Source organism: Phasianus colchicus, chromosome 24 (genome assembly GCF_987193195.1).
Source record: "Phasianus colchicus chromosome 24, bPhaCol1.hap1.1, whole genome shotgun sequence".
Lineage (NCBI taxonomy): Eukaryota > Metazoa > Chordata > Aves > Galliformes > Phasianidae > Phasianus > Phasianus colchicus.
The window spans coordinates 6,020,552-6,039,706 of NC_143459.1; the positions used below are offsets into that span (position 1 = coordinate 6,020,552).

General features: G+C 52.4%; 1 protein-coding gene across 5 annotated transcripts; it reads right to left on the bottom strand.

Annotated features, from left to right (window-relative positions):
- Positions 1-54: 54 nt before the first annotated feature.
- Positions 55-18,799, bottom strand: PTP4A2 (protein tyrosine phosphatase 4A2). 5 transcript variants are annotated; one of them, XM_031594810.2, is made up of 6 exons: positions 18,690-18,799; positions 8,866-9,525; positions 7,346-7,438; positions 2,471-2,601; positions 1,572-1,646; positions 55-467 (listed from the first exon to the last, which is right to left on the bottom strand). In XM_031594810.2, exons 2-6 carry the CDS (start codon positions 8,959-8,961, stop codon positions 359-361), a joined length of 504 nt encoding a protein of 167 aa, XP_031450670.1. In that variant the 5' UTR covers positions 8,962-9,525; positions 18,690-18,799; the 3' UTR covers positions 55-358. The 5 variants fall into 5 exon arrangements, with proteins under 5 accessions (XP_031450670.1, XP_031450668.1, XP_031450669.1 ...); XM_031594808.2 differs by lacking the exon at positions 18,690-18,799 and adding an exon at positions 17,023-17,178; XM_031594809.2 differs by lacking the exon at positions 18,690-18,799 and adding an exon at positions 17,000-17,178.
- Between the last annotated feature and the right edge of the window lie 356 nt (positions 18,800-19,155).

Consider the following 19,155-nt stretch of genomic DNA (forward strand, 5'->3'; position numbering starts at 1 on the left):
GTGGGGTACTTTTCTCAGACCAAGGAAAAAAAAAGTTTCTGCACAAGCCAATGCTCTGCTGGTTTTCCTTAGACATAAAATTTACTTTATTTCTTTTCTTAAAAAGTTAAAAATACAGAGGGTTTGGAAACTGATTTTCTCCCTGCAGATGTTCAACCTGCAGCTTAAGGAGAAAGTAATCCTTCACTGAAATGTTTCTCTTAATTTTTTATTTTATTTTTTCCAATCATCACCATCATTAGGACAGAGGTTGAGGAGCACTGACTCCACTGCTAATCTGATGACGCAGTTTGATTCCAGATTCACATTTCCAGGTGCCAAGAGTCCAGAAAACAGTGCCATCTTCGTCTGAGATTTTCTATTGAACACAGCAGTGACTGTTGGCATCTTTGAAGCGTAATCGCATCTTAGGTCGGTATTTCTCAAGGTAAAGCAGCTGTTTGGAATTGAAAGCTCCCCTCCTTTTCCTAAAACAAACAGAACGAAGGCTAACATCAATGGCAAGAGTACTGCTTCAGTCACTGTGATACTCAAATTCATATATTTCAAAGCTTTTCTGTACCCACAAAACAGTGCTTGGATAAGCTCTGAATCCGCTGGCAATCCGGGGAAAGGAGCCGGGCCAGCACACGCAGTTCATTTCCTACATGCCAATATTAAAATCAAAATCCTGTTAGCAAGTTTCGGGAGATTTTCTTGCACTGGGAGAGTTTATTTCCATCAGCAGCAGCAGCCGCTGAGCACCACAAGGTCACCCTTCCCTGCAGATACACGTGCTACTTATATTAGCTAGGCAAGCCCGTGACAGCCAGATAGAAATATGTAAGAGATGCTCAGAAAAGAACTTCTCAATGTGAAAGGTACTGTATCTAGGAAGAGGGGAAAGAAAAGGAATTTAAGAAAGGGCAAAGTTCAGAAAAATCTGTTGACAGCAATATAGTTTACAAAGATAACCAAAGACCCTGGGAATCCATAAAGAGACAAATTGCTTTCTGGGCAAAGCTCATTCAACATCATCATACCCGCTGGGCTTCATTTCAAGATCTGATGTTATCAGTGAGCCAGCAGAGCTCTGCAGGCTCATCCTTTACCAGTTCTGCTATTTCCCAGATAAGGGGGCTGCTGACATTTCCTGAGTGGATATTGCACTCGTGCACAACACCTGCAGGAGTGCTGGCACTCACTCACTTGCTGGGAAAATCACACTGCTTGGGGGCCCAAACCAGCCCAGGTTTTTTGAGCAAGGAGCAATCAGTCCACATCCAGCTCCAACCACTGAGCTTACAGCCCTAGCCTGGGCCTCCCCCATCTTCAGAAGCTCTGGGGTCCTCAGTGCAACGCCTCGATGTATAAGCCAAGATTTAAAATAAATCAGAAAAAAAAAAAAAGCTGGGGGATAACACCTCATCTTTAAACAGACAGAAAGGGCCAAAGCCTCAGCAGTCATGTCAAAGTCCCATCTGTCACTGTTAGTTCATAACAAGAAGAAAATGAGTCAGAAATCAAATAAACTTTGCTAAAGATGCATGCTGTCCAAATATAACAAACTGAGAAAAGGAAGTTGAACTTACTGCCTTATAAACTGAACTGCATCTTCGTACTTCATTCCACATTCAAGGAGAGCAAGTGCAACCAGGACAGGAGCCCTGCAGGAGAAATCAGTATGTAAGGAATGCCCACAGAAACACTACACTGAATCCCGCCAAATACATCGAATTTATCCATAAACAAATAGCTTAAACATCTTCTCTTTGAATGTTATCTACAGAAAGACATTTGCCTGCTGAGTATTTAATGCAGAACTTTTTGCAGATAGCTCTGCTTGCAGTGTGCACACAGAAATCCACAGCTTCTTCAGTGTTTGGGGCATGAAACAATAATTCTATATTTTTTATGCTCTCTCATTTCACTGTAACCTAATTTTCTACTTTGCTGAAATGAGTCTGCAATATCTCCTGGATGCACTTTGCTTCTTATGACACCGCAGGTTTGGCTGTGCATGAGATGGATGCACAAAGCATTAAACGGAAGACTTCTAGAGATAAATCTCTAGAATATGTGCTAATATATGCTGCACACGTGGTGTCCCAGCAGCAATAAAGTTCCCTACTTTGGGATCCTCATCTTGGGTACCAGTTAAGTGCAAAGAGCTGGCTTTACAAACAGGCTGAAGTCACAGAGCACAGGGATTTGCTCCTGGATGGATTTCACTCTGCTAAGCACACAGGTGCAGCAGGCACCCTGGCAGCAGTGCAGGATTAAGCAGGTGTCAGCAGTCGGACAGCTTGTACTTACAGCTACACAAAAAAGTGCTTCAGGAGAAAACTCACTACCACTGCAGTCCTGCACACGCATAAATAGTAATTCTCTCTCCAAGGGGAACAATCAGAAGTCTCAGAAGTCACTTGAAAAATACAGATGTATCAACCTCCTACAGCTGGGGTTCAACGCTCTGCTGCACGACACCAACCTTCCCAACCCTGCAACACAGTGAACAGCAACACAACATCCACTCTCTTCACGGAATTTGGTTTTCAACAGGTTGAGCCAGTCGTCAACGATCTGACTGGGGGGTGGTGCTCCATCATCGAACGGCCAGTCCTGGAAGGGAAGCACACGTCAGCTCCTGGAGCACCTCAAGCAGATGCACACAGTTTTCAATGCGTGGTTACCAGCCAGGTAACTGATGGGGAAAGGAGAGCACTCCATACCACACTAACAGTTCTGTGGGTATTTTTCTAGTCAGAAGTTCGCCAGTCAATATCATAATGCACCACTAATTAGACTTTTCAATACAATTTCAATAAAACCCTACGTTAACTTCCTCATGGTATAGAATTTTTAGAAAAATAGCTGCCTTTAAAATCTCACTGCATTATGAATGTGTGAAAATCAATAGGTGTTTCAAATAAATGTTTGAAAGATGAGGACTCTGTAGACTGTTGCCGTGGTTGTGACAACCTTTTATAACACTATTTGTACTACAGACTCTGTATGGAGAAGGTCCTCCATACCAACCCCACACACAGCCTGCCCACCTGCACAGAGCCCACGAGCGAGGCTCAAAGCTGCCCAGGTATTTTCAAATAAAAAAAACAAACAAACATCTCACAAATAGGAAAAAAAGAAGTGCTTGGAGAATGGCAAAAACAACAGCTAAGCAGCATTTAAAACTTCACTTCTGTCCATAAAAGGAGTTGCCAACATTTACACCACCCAGGCCACACGTAATGCCATCAGCACGGCTGTACATCAAAACTGCACACAAAAGCTCCCCATGGTCTCTCCTGGAGGCTGTGCCAAGAGGAGCACTGCACGTCCTGCTTCCCAGACAAGCACAGCCCCACGTGCTGCCATCTCAGACACAGCGGTGCTGCGAGAGCACTGCTCTGTGCAGGGGAGGGAAGACTTCACAGTTGTTTGGCACTTTCATGAGCAGACTACAAGGCAATCTTACAAAAGAGGCTCAGAACCAGAGCTTCGTATTATTCAAAGAACTCTTCAGATGGAAAGGAAACGGCTTTGAAAGGAGTCCCCCTCCTCCTCACTGGCTAGAACCAAGCTTCTCATGGAGTTTCTTAAGAACAGGTTAACATCCAGACACATTCTCTGAAGCCTGCAAGAACACGGGCAAACTGAACAAGCACAGGTTTAAAAATCATTGGTTTTCAGCTTGAAATGCACTTACTGCCACCCTAATCATAGAATCACAGAATCACAAGGCTGGAAACGACCTGTAAGATCACCTGGTCCAACCATAATACCTCCTGCAGAGCTGACACAGCAGTGCAGCACCGAGGGTCGCAGCCCAGCAGCACCTCGCAGACACAGCAGTGAGAAGCTGGAGGAGCAGCTCTGCCTCTTACAGCTACAAACACAGAAGCTTCAAATAACTTTGTGATTAATGCTGAAAGACAGAGTCTGAGGAGTGCTGCAAACTCCTTCACAAAGGAAGCAGGAAAATGAAATTACCTGGGACAACATGGCAAAATGAAAGGTCACAGAAACAAGAGAAGTCAATCTTGTTTGTCCCAGTAAAAGGCTTTTACAAGAAGTTCCACTCAATCACACACTGTGAGCGGTGTTATTTCAGGCCCAGTGTCACCCAGTGCCCCAGGAAGGGGTGTATGGGCAGCCAAGAGATGAGGCACTGCCCACTGCAAGACGCTTCCTTTTGAAGCTGACAGCAGACAACAGGATTTATGTCACCGGTTCTGGGTCAGATTGAAATCCTTTCCTGCAGACCAAATACGGGATGTTGTTATTATTTTGCTTTTGTTTACGTGTTAATCCTCACGTCCACACATGTCTTGTGCTGGTCTGAATTAATGACAGCCCTCGATTCCTCACAGAGCATCGCCTTCGCAGTACAGCACAGCACCAACATCAAATTAGCACTGGAGGGACGCTGCCACGCTGCCCAGAATGAGAAACACGCATAATTCTGGGACCACGGGAGTAACAGCAACAAAGTTTTGCAAGTTTTTCTCTGCTAATTATGAGTTCTGCCAGCAATCCTTTGAATTCCTGTCAGTCAGCAGAGAAAACAAATTGCTAGGCTCTGCGACCAAAACAATCATTAGTAACCAGGATGATGCACTGGGTTTGCACAAACAGAAGACGCAGCTCGGCTGTGCCACCCTGCAGCAGCTGGGAAGGAAGATAGGCAAGAAGGGGATGGTTTTATTCACCCTCTGTCTGAGGGCTCTGCTCAGCAGCACTGCCCGCAGCATCCACAGGACTGCCAGTGCAGAACAGAGCTGCCTGAGGAGCTGCAGCAGGATTCAAGTGACAAAGATCCCTTTTCCCAAAGCTCCCAGAGCAGGGCAAGACTGTGCCTCCGGTGTAGAACCTTCTCACCTTTAACAGCAGCCCCGTGGCCACGCTGTGTGCGGCTGCTGGACAGGAGCCCATCCCCTGAGCCCTCCTGGAGGCATTTTTGGGGCGCAGCAAGTTCTGCTCCAGGTGCAGACAGTCAGAGCAGGACAGGCAGAAGCACAACAACAAAACGTGCCCCAGATCCATAGAACAAAACTCTGTTGGCTGCTACTCAGTAAGAACACTTTCAGGAAAAAACAACAAGCTTTTCTTGACGTAACATTTCTACACTGAGAGCTTACATGTGAACACAACTGTAAGAACCGCACAGAAACCACAGGAACTGAACCCATCCCCACCTCCTGCCTCCTGGATTTGATCTCTGTTGATAAACACGTGTGCAATACTACTATACGAAGCACAGAGCCTCTTATTCTCTGGTTTCTCACTATGCCATCTGCCAAAGCATCTCCCTGCTCCACCCCTCCTGCCAGCACACAGCACTGTACCGTGGCACGAGAGCAAGCTTTGCTGAAATGCTCTCATTTTCTGGGGTTCCCCTGTGCTTCCGACCTCAACAGTTTTTAAATAGACCCTAATCTCTCTCAGGCTCTGTTTTTAATCTGTGTTATTTCTATGAGTGATCAGCTCTAAGTAGCAACGTGTTGTGTTTTCAGCCAGCTGGTAATTCAACACCGTTTCTGAAGAGCAACAGGACTCAGTTTTGGAGAAGCATGCATTAACAGGAAGGAAAAGCAGGAGGTGGCCATGTCAGCAGCCAGCTAAACTTATCTCACATACCAAAACACCACTGCAGTACAGTGAGTTACTAACACAGCATCGTGACTGGGATCATCACACCAGCAATGACGCTGGCAGCAAACCCTCCCATCTCCTCCTGCCTTCTGCTGCACACAACAGATGTCTGCTGGATTTACACCCTCCCATTCTGCCTTCTGCAGCAGAGAAATACTCAGAAGAGCTGTGCTGTACTGAACGTGGGAAGGCAAACGTGCACAGGCACATGACTGCATGTGTTACTCAAAGTGAGAGGCTCTTCAAGAGAATTATGCTTAGCAGAACTGGTGGAAACACCATTTCCAGTTTTTGAAAAGCTTCCTCAAAAAACGGCTTTCAGTTCAAACCGTGCCAAGAAGTTGGGTTTTTGTTTTGTTTATTTCATGAGAACTGCAATCTGCCCCTGCCCATCTCAGAAGCTCCACAGCAAGGAGCACTCGGGCTCCTGATGCTGAGGGCAAGGTGGGCTTCACCCCGGCTGCAGGGCCAAGGGCAGCAGAACAGCAGGGGAACAGCCCTCAGGGGGACACACATCTCTGCTCTCACACAGCAACACAAGCACTTAAGCCCCAGCTTAAGGCAGGGCTCTGATGGCTTACACAGCACGCGTTTAATCCTTCCATTTTCTGGCAACCCCAGGAGTATCACAGCTGGAGTGCCTGAACACACAGCACAGCCTGAGTCCAAGGCAGCTCTGGAGTGAGCAGAAATGCTGTTCCACATCCAGCCACTGGAACCTGAACGGCTGATCTTTCCAACAACACAGGCACACGTGGCTGCCTGGAACTGGAGTAAATGTGCACTAGGACTTGGAGCCAAGAAACCTGACTGACCTGCATGTGGAGCTTCCAGCTTTTGCAGCTGTGCCAGGGTACAAGTTTTTCTCCTAATGGAAAACCATGAAGGTTTTCCTCCAATCAAGCCATTAAAAACAAAAAAGCAAAACACCAGCACACACAACCAATAAGGACTACCTGCAAGAAGGTTAGGTGCAATTTCTGGCCTCACAACAGTGCTACACCAGTAAAATAAACTGATTATATCTAACGCCCTATAATAATCCAGAAGAACTGCCTGGAAAAATACTGCCTGTAAGTGCAGTGTGAGCACACAGCTGTACAAAAACCCTGCCCTAAACACCAAGCAGGAGCAGACAACACAGCCACTGTGAGAGCAGCAGCTCAGGGCAGCACTGCACGTGGAGGTGAGCAGGGAAGTGCTGCCCATCAGCACCCTGCTCCTGTGAGCTGTGGGAGCCTCGTGCCTGCACAAAAAGCAGCCTCTCAACGTGTCAGCTGTGGTCTCATAAGGCAGCAGTTTAGACGTGTGAGAGCAGAGCTTTATCTTCATCCTGAGAAGGCCAACAGCAATGCCAAGTGCTGTATCAGGGGAAAAGGACTGAGATGAACTGTATGAAACACAAGGCTGAACAGACCACAAGCTGTGAGTTCACATTGGATTAGTATCAACCCAGTCACTAAAATGCAACCCAAAATATCTCAACAAACCCAGGAATAGACATTTCTATTCCAAGTGAAGCTGTAGAAATGAATCAGCAAGTACATTTCGGAGAGGCACAGCAAGGATCTCAAAGCCAGCTCTGTCTGGTGCAGGGAATCACAGCTTTTGGCCAGCCTGAGACAGCAGCTCCTCCCAAAACACAGAGGCTATCCCCACCCCTCATCTGCAAGTGATTTCCAGTGTCAGACAGTTTTAAAAGGCAACTCACTAGAACTTGGATTCCTTCTTTTTCGATAGGAGCTTTATCATAGGTGGCATCACAGACTCGCACCAAGGTTGTCACTCCATACTTCTTCAGCTCCTTTGAGAAGAAGGAAAAACAAATGAGTGCACAGGAGGGGAAGAAACGAAACAGCTCCAAAACCAAACATTTTCACATGGATCAAAGGTGACTGCACTGAAAGGAGCAGTCGTGACCTGCTGAATGGTTACAAGTGACAGGAATGAGCGTGAAACATCCCAGAACTTTTCCTCTCCAGGGAAAAGTCAGGCTGGAAACAAAGAACGCATGTGAGAACAAAATTAAAATAGCTGCTTATCCTCTCCACACAGCGCCTTTTTCTCTTTAAATAGAAGCCTGGGACTGTTGGCTTCAGCCAGCACTGACATTTTCGGGCAGGGAGGAGCAGAACACACCACCATGCTGTAAGTAGCACACTGTGCTCGATAAATAATCAGAAGATCAAACAAAGGCCGTTCCAGTTCACTTTGAAGGTTCGTACAGCAAGCAGAATTTCCTCTCGTGTTTGCACCATTCCCCTGTAACTTGGGCCGATTAGCAGTAATATCTGCTCCAGGCAGAAGCCTCCTGATGAAGGGAGGCAATCCACAATAAGACCAAAAGCCAGGCGGCATTCAGACAGAATTAACCACTAATATCTGAGCGGTCTCTGGTGAAGAGCACACTGCTCACTGAGGGATGGCTGTCAATAGCTGCAGCCTGACATCAGCACCCGATGGAACGGAATTCTTTGGAATGGAAGTGACCTACAAAGGGCACAGAGATACGGCAGATTTGGAGCAAACCAGAGTGCAGAAACACACTGCTGCTCCACTATTTTTCCCATTACACCACCTGGTATTTTTTCAAATAACTGAGTATTAAATTTTGTGTTATTTCTGGCTTTTGTGTCAATAATGGTCTGACCCACCATCCATCAAAGATGGCTCTCCCCATAGCTGGAGCAGGCAGATGGCACTTCTCAGGGATGAATTCTGGTGCCTGAAACCCCTGACAACTCTGGGAGCTGAAGGGTTTGGAGAAAACACCCTATAAGCCAAAACATCTGCGTATGTACTGCACCGAATCCTATTTTAGGATAACAAAGATCATAAACCAGTTATAATTCCATCAACTACTACTTTCAAAGCCAAAAGATCAGCAATATATTAGAAGCAATGTATTACTTAATGAAAACTAACATTCAGAGTCACAGAACATGCAGTCCTTTTCAAGCCAGGACAACAACAATGGCAAAGGTGCAGGTCTGCATTCTTAAAATGGAAGCTCCTCCAAGCTCTCAATTACTGATTACTTTTTTCCAAATCCTGCACTCGTGTGAATTCTTGTACTGCCAAGAGAATATCAGTTATATATTAAGGACAAAACGTAACGTGGAGCATAGCTTTGTGAACAAGAGGTGTGAATGCAGCACGGTGCTCCTGTGCTGCTCAATGGTGCAGAAAGCAGGAGCAGGTCAGGAAGGGTGGGCTGGTGGGATGCCTTACCTCTATGAACCTGCAGAGGGTCGCATTGGTTGGGTTGTGAGTGATGAGGAAACGCATACCATCATAGCTGATTTCCACGGGGGCTGGACGGTTCATAATGGCAACAAAACGTGTGAGGGGCCAAAAAATTTAGAGGAAAAAAAAAAGGAAAAGAAAAAATTCAATAACCTTGGAAACGTTTCACAGCAGAAAACATTAAAAGACCACTAAAATGGCTGGGATTGATCAGAGCTTGTTTGTTCCTTAAAGATCTCGCTTCTACAAAAGCAGGTTTGCTTCAGAATCCACTGGAATTCAACTTCGGCCTCGGCTACTGCAGGTGGTATCCTTCAGATCCACAACTCCACGTGCAAGACTAGGCAGCCTGTTCTACATTTAGGCACTGGTGAGGCAAAAAAGTAAGGGCAGGTTTTCTCTCCACTTCGTTTTCTTGACGCTTAGTTTTGCTAGAGTCAGTAAAAGGAACACGCTTCCAAAGTGCAGGAGATATCCCATATATTTGAGTGTGCTCGCTGCGTCGGAGTCCTCAAGGCAATGTAGGTATGGCACACCGAGGCCCTGCGCTCACTTGTCGGCCAGGGCGCTGTGCTGGGCCTGGCAGAACTCTGCCCTCACGCTCAGAATCGCCATAAATGTGCGACGTAAATTCCAACAGAACACCTGAGGAGAGAAGGACACACGTCAGAAGGGGGGCAGCAGCACCAAACGCTGCCGTGGCTTCAAACCCTTTGCAGTGGAGATGAGAGGATGCAAACATCAGCACTGCTGTGAGCACGGCGCGAAGCAGGGCTCCTTCCCCCCCCGTGGAGGATTCTGATCAAATGCAATTTTAGGCTTTGATCAACCATTGCCCTGAGAGCCCCGAAAATAAACGGTTCGGCAGAAGTCTCCGTGCATCTGACGCTCATAAACATTTCATAAGAGAAAATAGCAGACCAATCCTACACAAACAAATTGTACCTTTGAATCAAGCTTGTACCATTTATAACTATTTATGAAAACAAGGATGACTAAAACTGCCCAGAAAAAAAAAAACAACACACATTTCCAGTGACTGCCACCCTTAGCAAGCAAGGTAACAGCGAGCAGAAAGCAAACAGGAGCGAACGTTTTGTACGTCACTGTGTTCACAGCACTCGGGATGGTGGCAAACCAAAAAGCTCCGGGCGCAGCAGAAAGCTGAGGACATCCCAGGGCCAAACAGCAACACAGGAGCGGAGATGCAGTCACACAGGCAGAACCAGCAGCCTGGTTACTGCTGCTCCCCAGCCCTGACTTCAATCACTGATGCGGTGACAGCTCCAGCTCCTTCCCAGCTCTGTGCTGCACACTTAACAAAGCACAGTGTTGGGAACTGTGCTGTGCTACAGCTTCGTTTTTGGAATGAGAAGAAAGCAGGGTGTGAGCGCCACGTGTGTGAGCTGCTGCTGGCACAGGAGCACCTCCAGCCTCACCACCAGCCTCCCCACAGCAGCACACACCCCTAGAATCTGTCATCTCCAAAGCAACGGAGGGCTCGTTTAACAGAAACAACTTCCAGTTATTCGCAGTCCTACCCCTGCTTACGGCCCGGGGCATCCAGGCAGCGGCTCCCAACCTTAACACAGAGGATTCAAAGCACAGCTGGTTTAGCAACAGCAAGAAAAGCCACAGCAGCACAACTCTACCCCAGCCTTAGGGGAGTGGAAGCAGAGCAAACTGATGCTAACTCAGCGCTGGAGACCCAGAGCTGACCCAGCACACAGCACAGCTCTCACCGCACGCAGCTGAGCCGTGTTGGAGGGACTCTCCGTGCAGCACAGCTCAGGAGGCTCCGGTGTGACATCACAGCAGGTTGAAGTTTAACTGCAGACAGAACATTCCACGTCTCACTTCCTGCCGTTTCGCAATGGATCTGGTGACAGCAAACCTAAGTAGGTCAGTAATGTGTCACATCCAGAGGCGTGGAACAAAGAGCTCCGTCACCTCGCGGGGCGCAGAGACAACGCGGAGCACCGCCTGTGGGTCCTCAGAGCAGGGAAACGGCTCTGCTGTGCAGAAAACTTTACCAAGTGGCATCAGCTATTGGGAATACCGAAACAGACCCTCAACTCAGTGAGTGGAAGTGTAAAGCCAAAGAATCACCACGAGGCTCCTGTTAAGGGCAGCAGCAAACAGCTGAACTGCGCCCAGCAGCCGCCCTGCGCCCCGCGGCTCAGAGCAGCACACGGCCATGGCTGCAGGCAGCAGCACGCATGGAAGTTCCCACCCCAAACCTCGGCGTTTTAATGAGACCCTCATCTCAAAACAGACAAATTAAGGACGGTAGAATTACCTCTTTCGCTGACACGAAGTCAAAAATCACCCACAGAACAGCAATTATTTCCTTAAAGAACAGCTCTCAATGCCAAAAAAATGCATTAATTAGGTTGCCAGAGGCAAGAACAAAGACGTTTTCAATAACCTCCCCTCATCTCAAAGCAGTTCTTCCTCCGAGTGACTCAAATACAAATTTCAGAGAGGAATCCAGGGATAATTTATCGGCACAGCGACTGTGGGATCAGGGCTCACCCCGGCTGAAGAGTCCCTCTGAACACGTAACATGTGAGTCCTTTGGTGTCAGTTCTCACACTTTGTCAAATCTTTATCAGCAAATCTCAGACTTCTCAGAGCACAGCAGTCTGCTAGAGCCCTGCTACACTGAGCCAAGCACTGCAGAACGCCATGCAAGGAGGTCTGGTTACAGGCACTGCAATGGGTCCCCCATCCCAGCACACCCTGACATCACCTGGCACATCCTGGCCTGAAGCCTTACATCACAGGAACAGTTCCAAAACCAACCCTGAGGCCCCAGCAGTGTCATTTAAAACACAAACAGCCGCCAGCAGAGCTTGGCATGGGAGATCAGGATTGCACTGGAGTACCAGAGGCTCACAGCATTACAAAGTATGCTGTCCGAGGCAGAGAGTGCCGTATTTAAACAAATCCTTTGGACATTTTTCTCTGCAGCACCAAAAATGTCACTGGAAGAGCCTCACCCAGCACTGCTGGAGCTGTGCGTCCCAACAGATCACGTCGCTGCAGTTACACTTCTCCTCCCCTGAGCAAAACAGTGAGAGAACTTCAACACAATTACATGAAAGGTGTTCTAGAACTACTATTTACCAAGGCATCCAGGTGGCACCTCCTGTAACCTCAGCAGCCCCAGCCTGCACAGCCTGACCCGGAGCACGCAGCCTGCAGGCAGTGACAGCACCGCGCTCCCAGGGCATGGCACGAGCACTTAATTAGCTAATGGCTCAGGAGTGATTAAAAACGTAAAGCGCTGTATTTAAGTCTGAAAAATGATTTCCAGAAGGATAAGTCGTTTCTGCAGCACCCGCTCCTATTTTTAAAACAGCTTCATTACTGACACATGCACCCCTTCCTCCTGTGATTTCCAACTGCAAACTATTTTGCTGCAGTTCAGCAAGGAAGATCGTGCTTTTAATTAGGAAACCCAGAAAAACCCCGTGTCTAAACCTCCTGAACTCCCCGGGTAGTGCTGTCAGATTTCTCCCTCCTCACGTCAGCAATTTGCACTTCAAAGCCCTGAGCACTATCAAACTGATGACAGTAAACAGCAACGAAGTTTATCTACAACGCGAAAAACAAGAAACAGTTTTTCAGCCAATTAACCTTCAGCTTTTTGTACTTGGAAAGTGAGATGGAAACCAAAGAACGAGGACATGCCTTAGGTGGCCGCTCGGACAGGGACTGGGAGCACCCAGTGCTGAGAATGGGGAGCAGCAGCCCAGTGGGATCCAGCAGGATGAGCACAGGCAGCAGTTCATGCACCTGAAAGGCACTGGGCACGCCTGGGAGTTAGTTAGTACCTGGTGTCATTTAACTTAATTACCAGGGAATAACAATCCATCAAGACGCCCATCTCCACAGCCAGGTTGAGGGAGCTGTCGCAGTCCCTGCACCTACAGATATGACTGATGTGAGTTACAGCTGAAGCACCCTGAGCTGCCACCCCTCGTGCTCAGCTGCAGACACTGACAAAGCTTGAGAAAGCCTAATGAGGCCAATTTGAGAGGAATGTCTTTCAAGATACTACAAACACGCACAAATATGATTAAAATGTAAGCAAGGGGCAGGCCTATTCATCACCTCTGCCTGTTTATTTAGGCTACTTAACTAATTGAGAAAGAACGCTTACATGGACTCCTGACGTGAAAGACATTTCATCTGAGATTGCCTTGAGTAAAGCCAAGGCACCAACAAAACCACCTCCAGCAGCTGCCCTACCCAGCAGCAGAGCAGCTCCTAAACCAGCCAGCAGCTTGCTCTTCTGCACTGCACAACAGCAAGTCCAGGGAGAGAGCTAATGAGAAACAAGGGGCAGCACCAGGAATTGCTCACTCCAAAGCACGCAGTTGGAAGTGCTTCCTTCTCTGCACAGAGACAGATCAACAGCTTGCAACAGCTGCAGCTTCCACCCATTGCAAAACTCAGATACCTCCAAAAGGTCACTGGGATCACCTTCCAAAACGAGCTGGAGCTCAGGATGTGTACAAAGCTGAGCTGTCACGGTGTGAGGATACTGAAGGTCTGCATTGTGAAACCATCTCAACTCGCTTTGTCCCCAGAAGTGGGAATTCACGTTCAGTGTTAATGAGCAGGTAACTGCTGCTGCTTTTACTTCCCTCTTTGTAAAGCCTTCCGTGCAGCATGCACTCACACACGTGAATCAGCACCCACAGCACTGCCAGCACAAAGCTCAACTCCAAGAAAATTTCTGTTCTGAACAGCACTGCAGTGCTGTGAGACTTTTTCTGCCATTCCGCCTGCTTTGTTCCACTTCCCCATCCCATGCTGTACCTCTGAACGACCCACATCCCACCAACAGATGCTCGAAAGCATCCTCAAGATTGACTTATTTAAAGCGTGAGGTGCTGTAAAGTGCAAGACTTCAGCGAGACCCTCAGATTTGTCAGCCTTCACGCAGCAGGAAGGCACCTTAGTGACACTGACACAACACTCTGTTGCATACAAACTCCAGAAGCAGCATTCCTGGATGAGGTCCCCGTGCCGGAGGAGCTGCTGGGGCAGACACGTGCCTGAGGGCTGCACTCTGACACAGCACAGCCTGCAGCAGCACGGCCCCGCTCTGCAGTGACTCATGCATTTCCTTTGCTCGAACGCAGGCACTGTGAGCCGGGCCGTGCAGAGCAGCAGCAGATACCAATCTGCCCCAGCAAGATTTAAAAGGGAAAAAAAAAAAACCACCTCAGTTAAGAAGTGACACGTCAGGAAACAGTGAGAACTGTCACAGGTAGCACGTAATGCGGCACAGCAACAGGACAACTCCAAACCAGAACCCAAAGCTGGGCGCCACGCAGAGCTTCGCCACCACCTCCACTGCACACAGAGCTGCACGCTGCTCCTCCCTGCAGCGCACAGCACAGCTCTGCCACTTGGGATTTTTTGAGCACCTTCCCCACCCACCAGCGAGCTTAAAAAAAAAAACTTCAGAAGATATTTGAATATTATTTGCATAGTGCATCCAAAAAGTTCGGTGTTCCTGAAAGTGAAGTGAAAGCCAGAAGTGCCCCCTCCCCCAAGAAAAAGGAATTCAAGCTTACTGCTTTACCCTTCCAGCCATAAATCCCATTTAACTTGAAATGCACACAACCAGAAGTGACTTCAGACAACACCCTGCCATTACGTGACGTTAAACTCCCTAAAACTCAGCACAGTGAGTTCAGGTGCAGCATCTGCTGGGGTCTGAACACAGCTCCACCAGAACTTCAGCATCCCTGGCAGCCGAGGAAATATTCTCACACTTTGGGATGAAGCATCTCAAAAAAAAAGAAGAAAAGCATTAACAAGTCAAGCAGGACTTGAAAGCAACTTCACACAGCAGCAGGGATATTGTTCTATGAAGCTACAGAGTTGAATTACTTGCACCTTACTCATCTCACTGCTCTGAATTGGCCAGACAGCTCTGCAGGCAGAATGACAGGAGTCACATTCGGCCCCACAACTGAAACTTAAGCGGATGAATTTCACCGCATGTACACAAAGTTGCAATTGTTAAAATGCAGGGTCCATTATTTCAAGCAGTGCCCGACTTCCAGCGCAAGTCACCAGAAGGAATGTAACTCTGCAGCACAGAAAAGAGAAAGGAGGGGTAACAAAACAAAGGCAGGGCTGAAAGCGACCTGAATAGAGGCAGCAGTTCGGCATCTCGAGTGTTAGCACAGAGAAGGGATCAAGAGACTGAAGGCTGCATTCAGCCTCAGACCAGCCCAGGGCTGCAGGACGGTGCAGCGGTCCCACAGCAGCAGGTCTGTCCTACGCCCAGCCCGTCCCGATGTGTCACAAGGAGCCAACCCACACCTCAGCCCGTGGCTCTGCTCCTCAGCGCTCAGACGGAGCTGTTCTACACCTCCAGCCCTTTAGCAGGCATCGCCGCCTCGTTCATCCGAGCCACGGAGCCCCGCGCTGCTCTGCTGGCTCAGCACGGGCGTATCGCCGACAAGCCTTCTCCAAAGATATTATCAAAATCCACAGCCTGCACTGCTCACAGCGCTTACCCACGGCCCAGGAGCTGCCTTCAGCTGCGCGCTGCAGCCAAGGGCAGGCAGGGCCCAGCCGGCCCCGGGCCAAGGCCGCCCAGCAGCACGCTGCTCAGGGCAAAGTGCGGCGTCACAGCTGCACCCACAGCCAGGGAGCAGCGCAGGTAACTGAGCCCGAGGGCAGGGGCTGCGTCCTCAGAGCCCAGCACGAAGGTGTCAGCACCAGCAGCCGTACGGACGCAGACGCCGCCTCCTGCTTTAATTCAGATTAAGGCTGATCCTTTCTTTCCAATAATTGAGTTCACCAAAGTATTTCTATACGTTGAGTCATAAGAAGATAGAGTTTTTAGGCTGTTGCCAGTGGTGGTTTTATCATTTTTTCTCCTTTAAATACTAACTGCAGTTCTGAGTCAGAACCCGACTGGCTCATTTGGGGAGTTTCGAAGCCGGTTTCCATTTATACAGCAGCCTTTAAAAGCCAACTTTCTGCCTCCTCACGCTGTGAGCAATGAGCACACAGCCGCCCCGGGAGGACACAGCTCACGGCCAACCACGCCAAGGAGCCACGGCCACCGCCCAGCAGGGGCCACCCCGCCATGTCCCCACGTGGTGACACCCCCACAGCAGCCACCTCCGCCCTCCATGACCGTGTTTCCTCCCCCCACAGCGTGCCCCAAGCAGCAGACCCTGCAGGACAGCGCTCCCTGCTTCAGAGCACCCCACAGCCGCCCTCAGCACCCCCCGCAGCCCCCGTCCCGTGCCCCCTCCCCGGGCCTCGCAGGGCTGCCCTCCATTACACAGAAGGTCGTGCCCTCTGCCAAGCCCCAGGAAAGCCACCGCATCCCGGACACCCTTCCTCCCCAGCTCCACCCCCGGCCCGAAGGGAACCCCCAGCACCGCTCCCAGCTTTCTCCTCTCCACTTCCAGCCCGGATCCCGGAAAGTCTCCTCATCCTTTACAGCCCACCTCCAGGCCAAGCGCAGGGCAGCCCCTTCCGCCACAACCCGGGGGTTCCCACCCCTCCCAAACAAACCCTCACCCAGCCGTGCACAAACACAGCAATAACCACGAACCCCCTCCCCTCGGAAGCCGCCACCCCGAGCCAAGACCCCACTCACCAACACCCCCATCCCACACACACCAACACCCCGAGCCCAGGCCGTTCCCTCACCCGGACCCACAATGAAGCGGGACCCCCAGCGGCTGACATCCCCGGGAAGGGGGGGGGGGGGGGGTTACACCGCACAGCACCGCGTCCCACGGGCCGCCCCCCCCCCAGCCGCGCCGCCCCGCAGCCCCACGCACCTCCCGGCACCGCGAACCGCAGCAGGAGCCGCACGGGACGGCGGAGGCCCGGACCGGGCAGCAGAGCCCCGCGGCGGCCGCAGCCCCCGGAACGCCGAACCGCCCCGTCCGGGCGGAGCCCCGCGGCGCACAAAGGCCGCGTTACGCGAGGCCCCCGGCCGCCCCCGCCCCCCGAGCGGCCCCCACCGGCCAGGGGCGCCCCGAGGAGCCCCCCGCCCCGCAGCCCCCCCCCGGCCAGGCCCGCCCCGGGGCGGGTCTCGGTCCGCACGCGGCCTCCTCCTCACCCGGAGCCCCCCCGGCTCCTCACCCCGGGCATTGAGCGCGGCGCCGTTCTCCCGAGCGGGCCCGGCGCCTCCCACACCGCGGGCCGGGGGGCGCGACGGGGGCAGGAAGGGGCGGCGGCGGCGCGGAGCGGCGGGGCCCGTGACGGGGCTGGGCTGCGCGCGACCCGCTGCGGCCCGAGCGGCGGACACAGCCGAGAGCCCCCGCGCCGCCACACGGCTCCCCGCGCACGGCCCGCTCCCTCCCCGCCCTGCCGCGTGGTTCGGCCCGCCCGCCGCTGATTGGCACGGCGCGCCGCGCACCCGCGCCCGGCATTGGTACGGTCCGCCCCCTCCCACCGCCCCTCCCGGCCGCGCTCACTCGGTGCCGTCACGGGGGGGTCCGCTCCCTCCCGGGCCGCGCGAGGAGCGCCGCCAGCTTCGCTGCCGCGGGTCCGCGCGGGCCGAGCCCCTTCCCGCGCCGCGGGGAGCCGCCGCTCCCATCCCTCCGCCGCCGGAGCGCTCCGCGCCCTCCCCGCTCGGGAGCCGGCGTTGGTACGGCCCGCCTCCCCCCCTGGGGCGCCGCTGCGGCCCCCTTTGGAACGCCCCGCCCCCCCCCCCGCCGCACTTGGACCGCTCCTCCCGCACCACGTGCGGCGCGGCCTTCCACGCCAGCACCCCCCGCGCAGAGGAGCGGTGGAACAGCCCTCCTCTTCCCCCCCCCCCCCGCCGCCCGATGGTTCGGCCCGCACGGCCGTTCCCACGGCTTCCGCAGCTCGGAGCCGCGACGGCGCCTGGCAACGGGCACGGCGTTAACAATTAAAGAATGGTTAAAAGCCTCTCGGCCTCGTGCAGCAACCGGGCACGGCAGCCTGAGCCTCGCTCGCTGCGCTCCCCTGTCGCCAGGAGGAACAGAAGCCGCGCCTCGAGCCCCGTCCCCAGCCCGGGGCGGGGATGCAGCCGCGTGCCCCGTTAGTTTGGGCCGGGTGCGACCACCCTGGAACGGGAACAAGAGCGCCTCTGTGCTCTGCCTGCAGGGAGCTCCAGCGGGGGCCCTCGCCGCCCTGCCGCCGCACGTCCATCTGCACAGCACACAGCATCGAGCCTTCCAGCCCACCAGGCCCCTTCTGCAGCTAAACAAAAGCTTTTAATCAGAGAGCTCGCTGATTAACGCCCTTGTATCAGTAGCAGGGAGCAAGGGGGGCGGTGATCACATCCACACCAGCTACACGCTGCTCCTGGCAGAGGAGCAAACGCTGGAAGCAGGGATGGCAGCATGCCCAGCCCCAAAGCAGTCCAGCTCCTATCTTCAGCCAGAGAAAAGCCCATCGCTCCTCTGCCTGCCAGCCAGCGCTGTCTGGAAGGGCACCACGTCCATCCTAACACCCTGGAACTGTTTCAGTGGCATCTGGAGGTCCTGGCCAAGCCCAGGGCTGCACCGCGTTGTTCTGCGGGCTCCACGAGGTTGTAACAAAGGAAATCTCAGCTCCTCGGCACCCCGAGCAGATCAGACACCCCAGCAGGGCACAGCACACCTCCCCACGGCACGAGGGGCGCTGAGCCTCAGCTTATAGGCACCAGCGCCCTGCTCAGCCAAGAGAAAACGACCTGCCCTAGACAGAAGGCCAGTCTGCTGACGAGTCTGAATTAATTGCTACAGCACTGATTTTACTGCCGGTATCGAACCCAATAGCCCCCACACGGCCCGGCCCACCTGCCTTTTTCTTCGTGCTCCAGCAGCAGGCAGCAGCCAGCCCGCACCACGCAGCCGCCAATCGCTCCGAGCAGAGCTCTGCAGGACGAGGACGAGGACCTGGGCCTGGCACGGCACGGCACGGCACGGCACGGCACGGCACGGCACGGCACGGCACGGCACGGCACGGCACGGCACGGCACGGCACGGCACGGCACGGCACGGCACGGCACGGCACGGCACGGCACGGCACGGCACGGCACGGCCCCAGACCAGGCATCGCACCGCTCCGCACCCGTCGGGCCGTGGCGGCCCTTCGCACCTCCCCACCAGAACTGCCCTGAGCGCATGCGCATAACCCCTCGAGTCTGGCGCCACAGCACTGCGCGTGCGCACTCACGGCGGAGGGGCGATAAGCCCCTCCCACGCACGTGCTCGTCTCCCTACCACACGCCGAGCACTGCGCATGCGCTCAAACAGAACGTTT

What these genes read in the sequence shown, in the direction of transcription:
- PTP4A2 (XM_031594810.2), bottom strand. Translation starts at nt 8,961, where the DNA reads ATGAACCGTCCAGCCCCCGTGGAAATCAGCTATGATGGTATGCGTTTC. An exon ending in CCCTCTGCAGGTTCATAGAG is followed by an intron (nt 7,439 to 8,865) that starts GTAAGGCATCCC and finishes TTCTTCTCAAAG; the next exon opens with GAGCTGAAGAAGTATGGAGT. An exon ending in GCAGTTCAGTTTATAAGGCA is followed by an intron (nt 468 to 1,571) that starts GTAAGTTCAACT and finishes TGTTTGTTTTAG; the next exon opens with GAAAAGGAGGGGAGCTTTCA.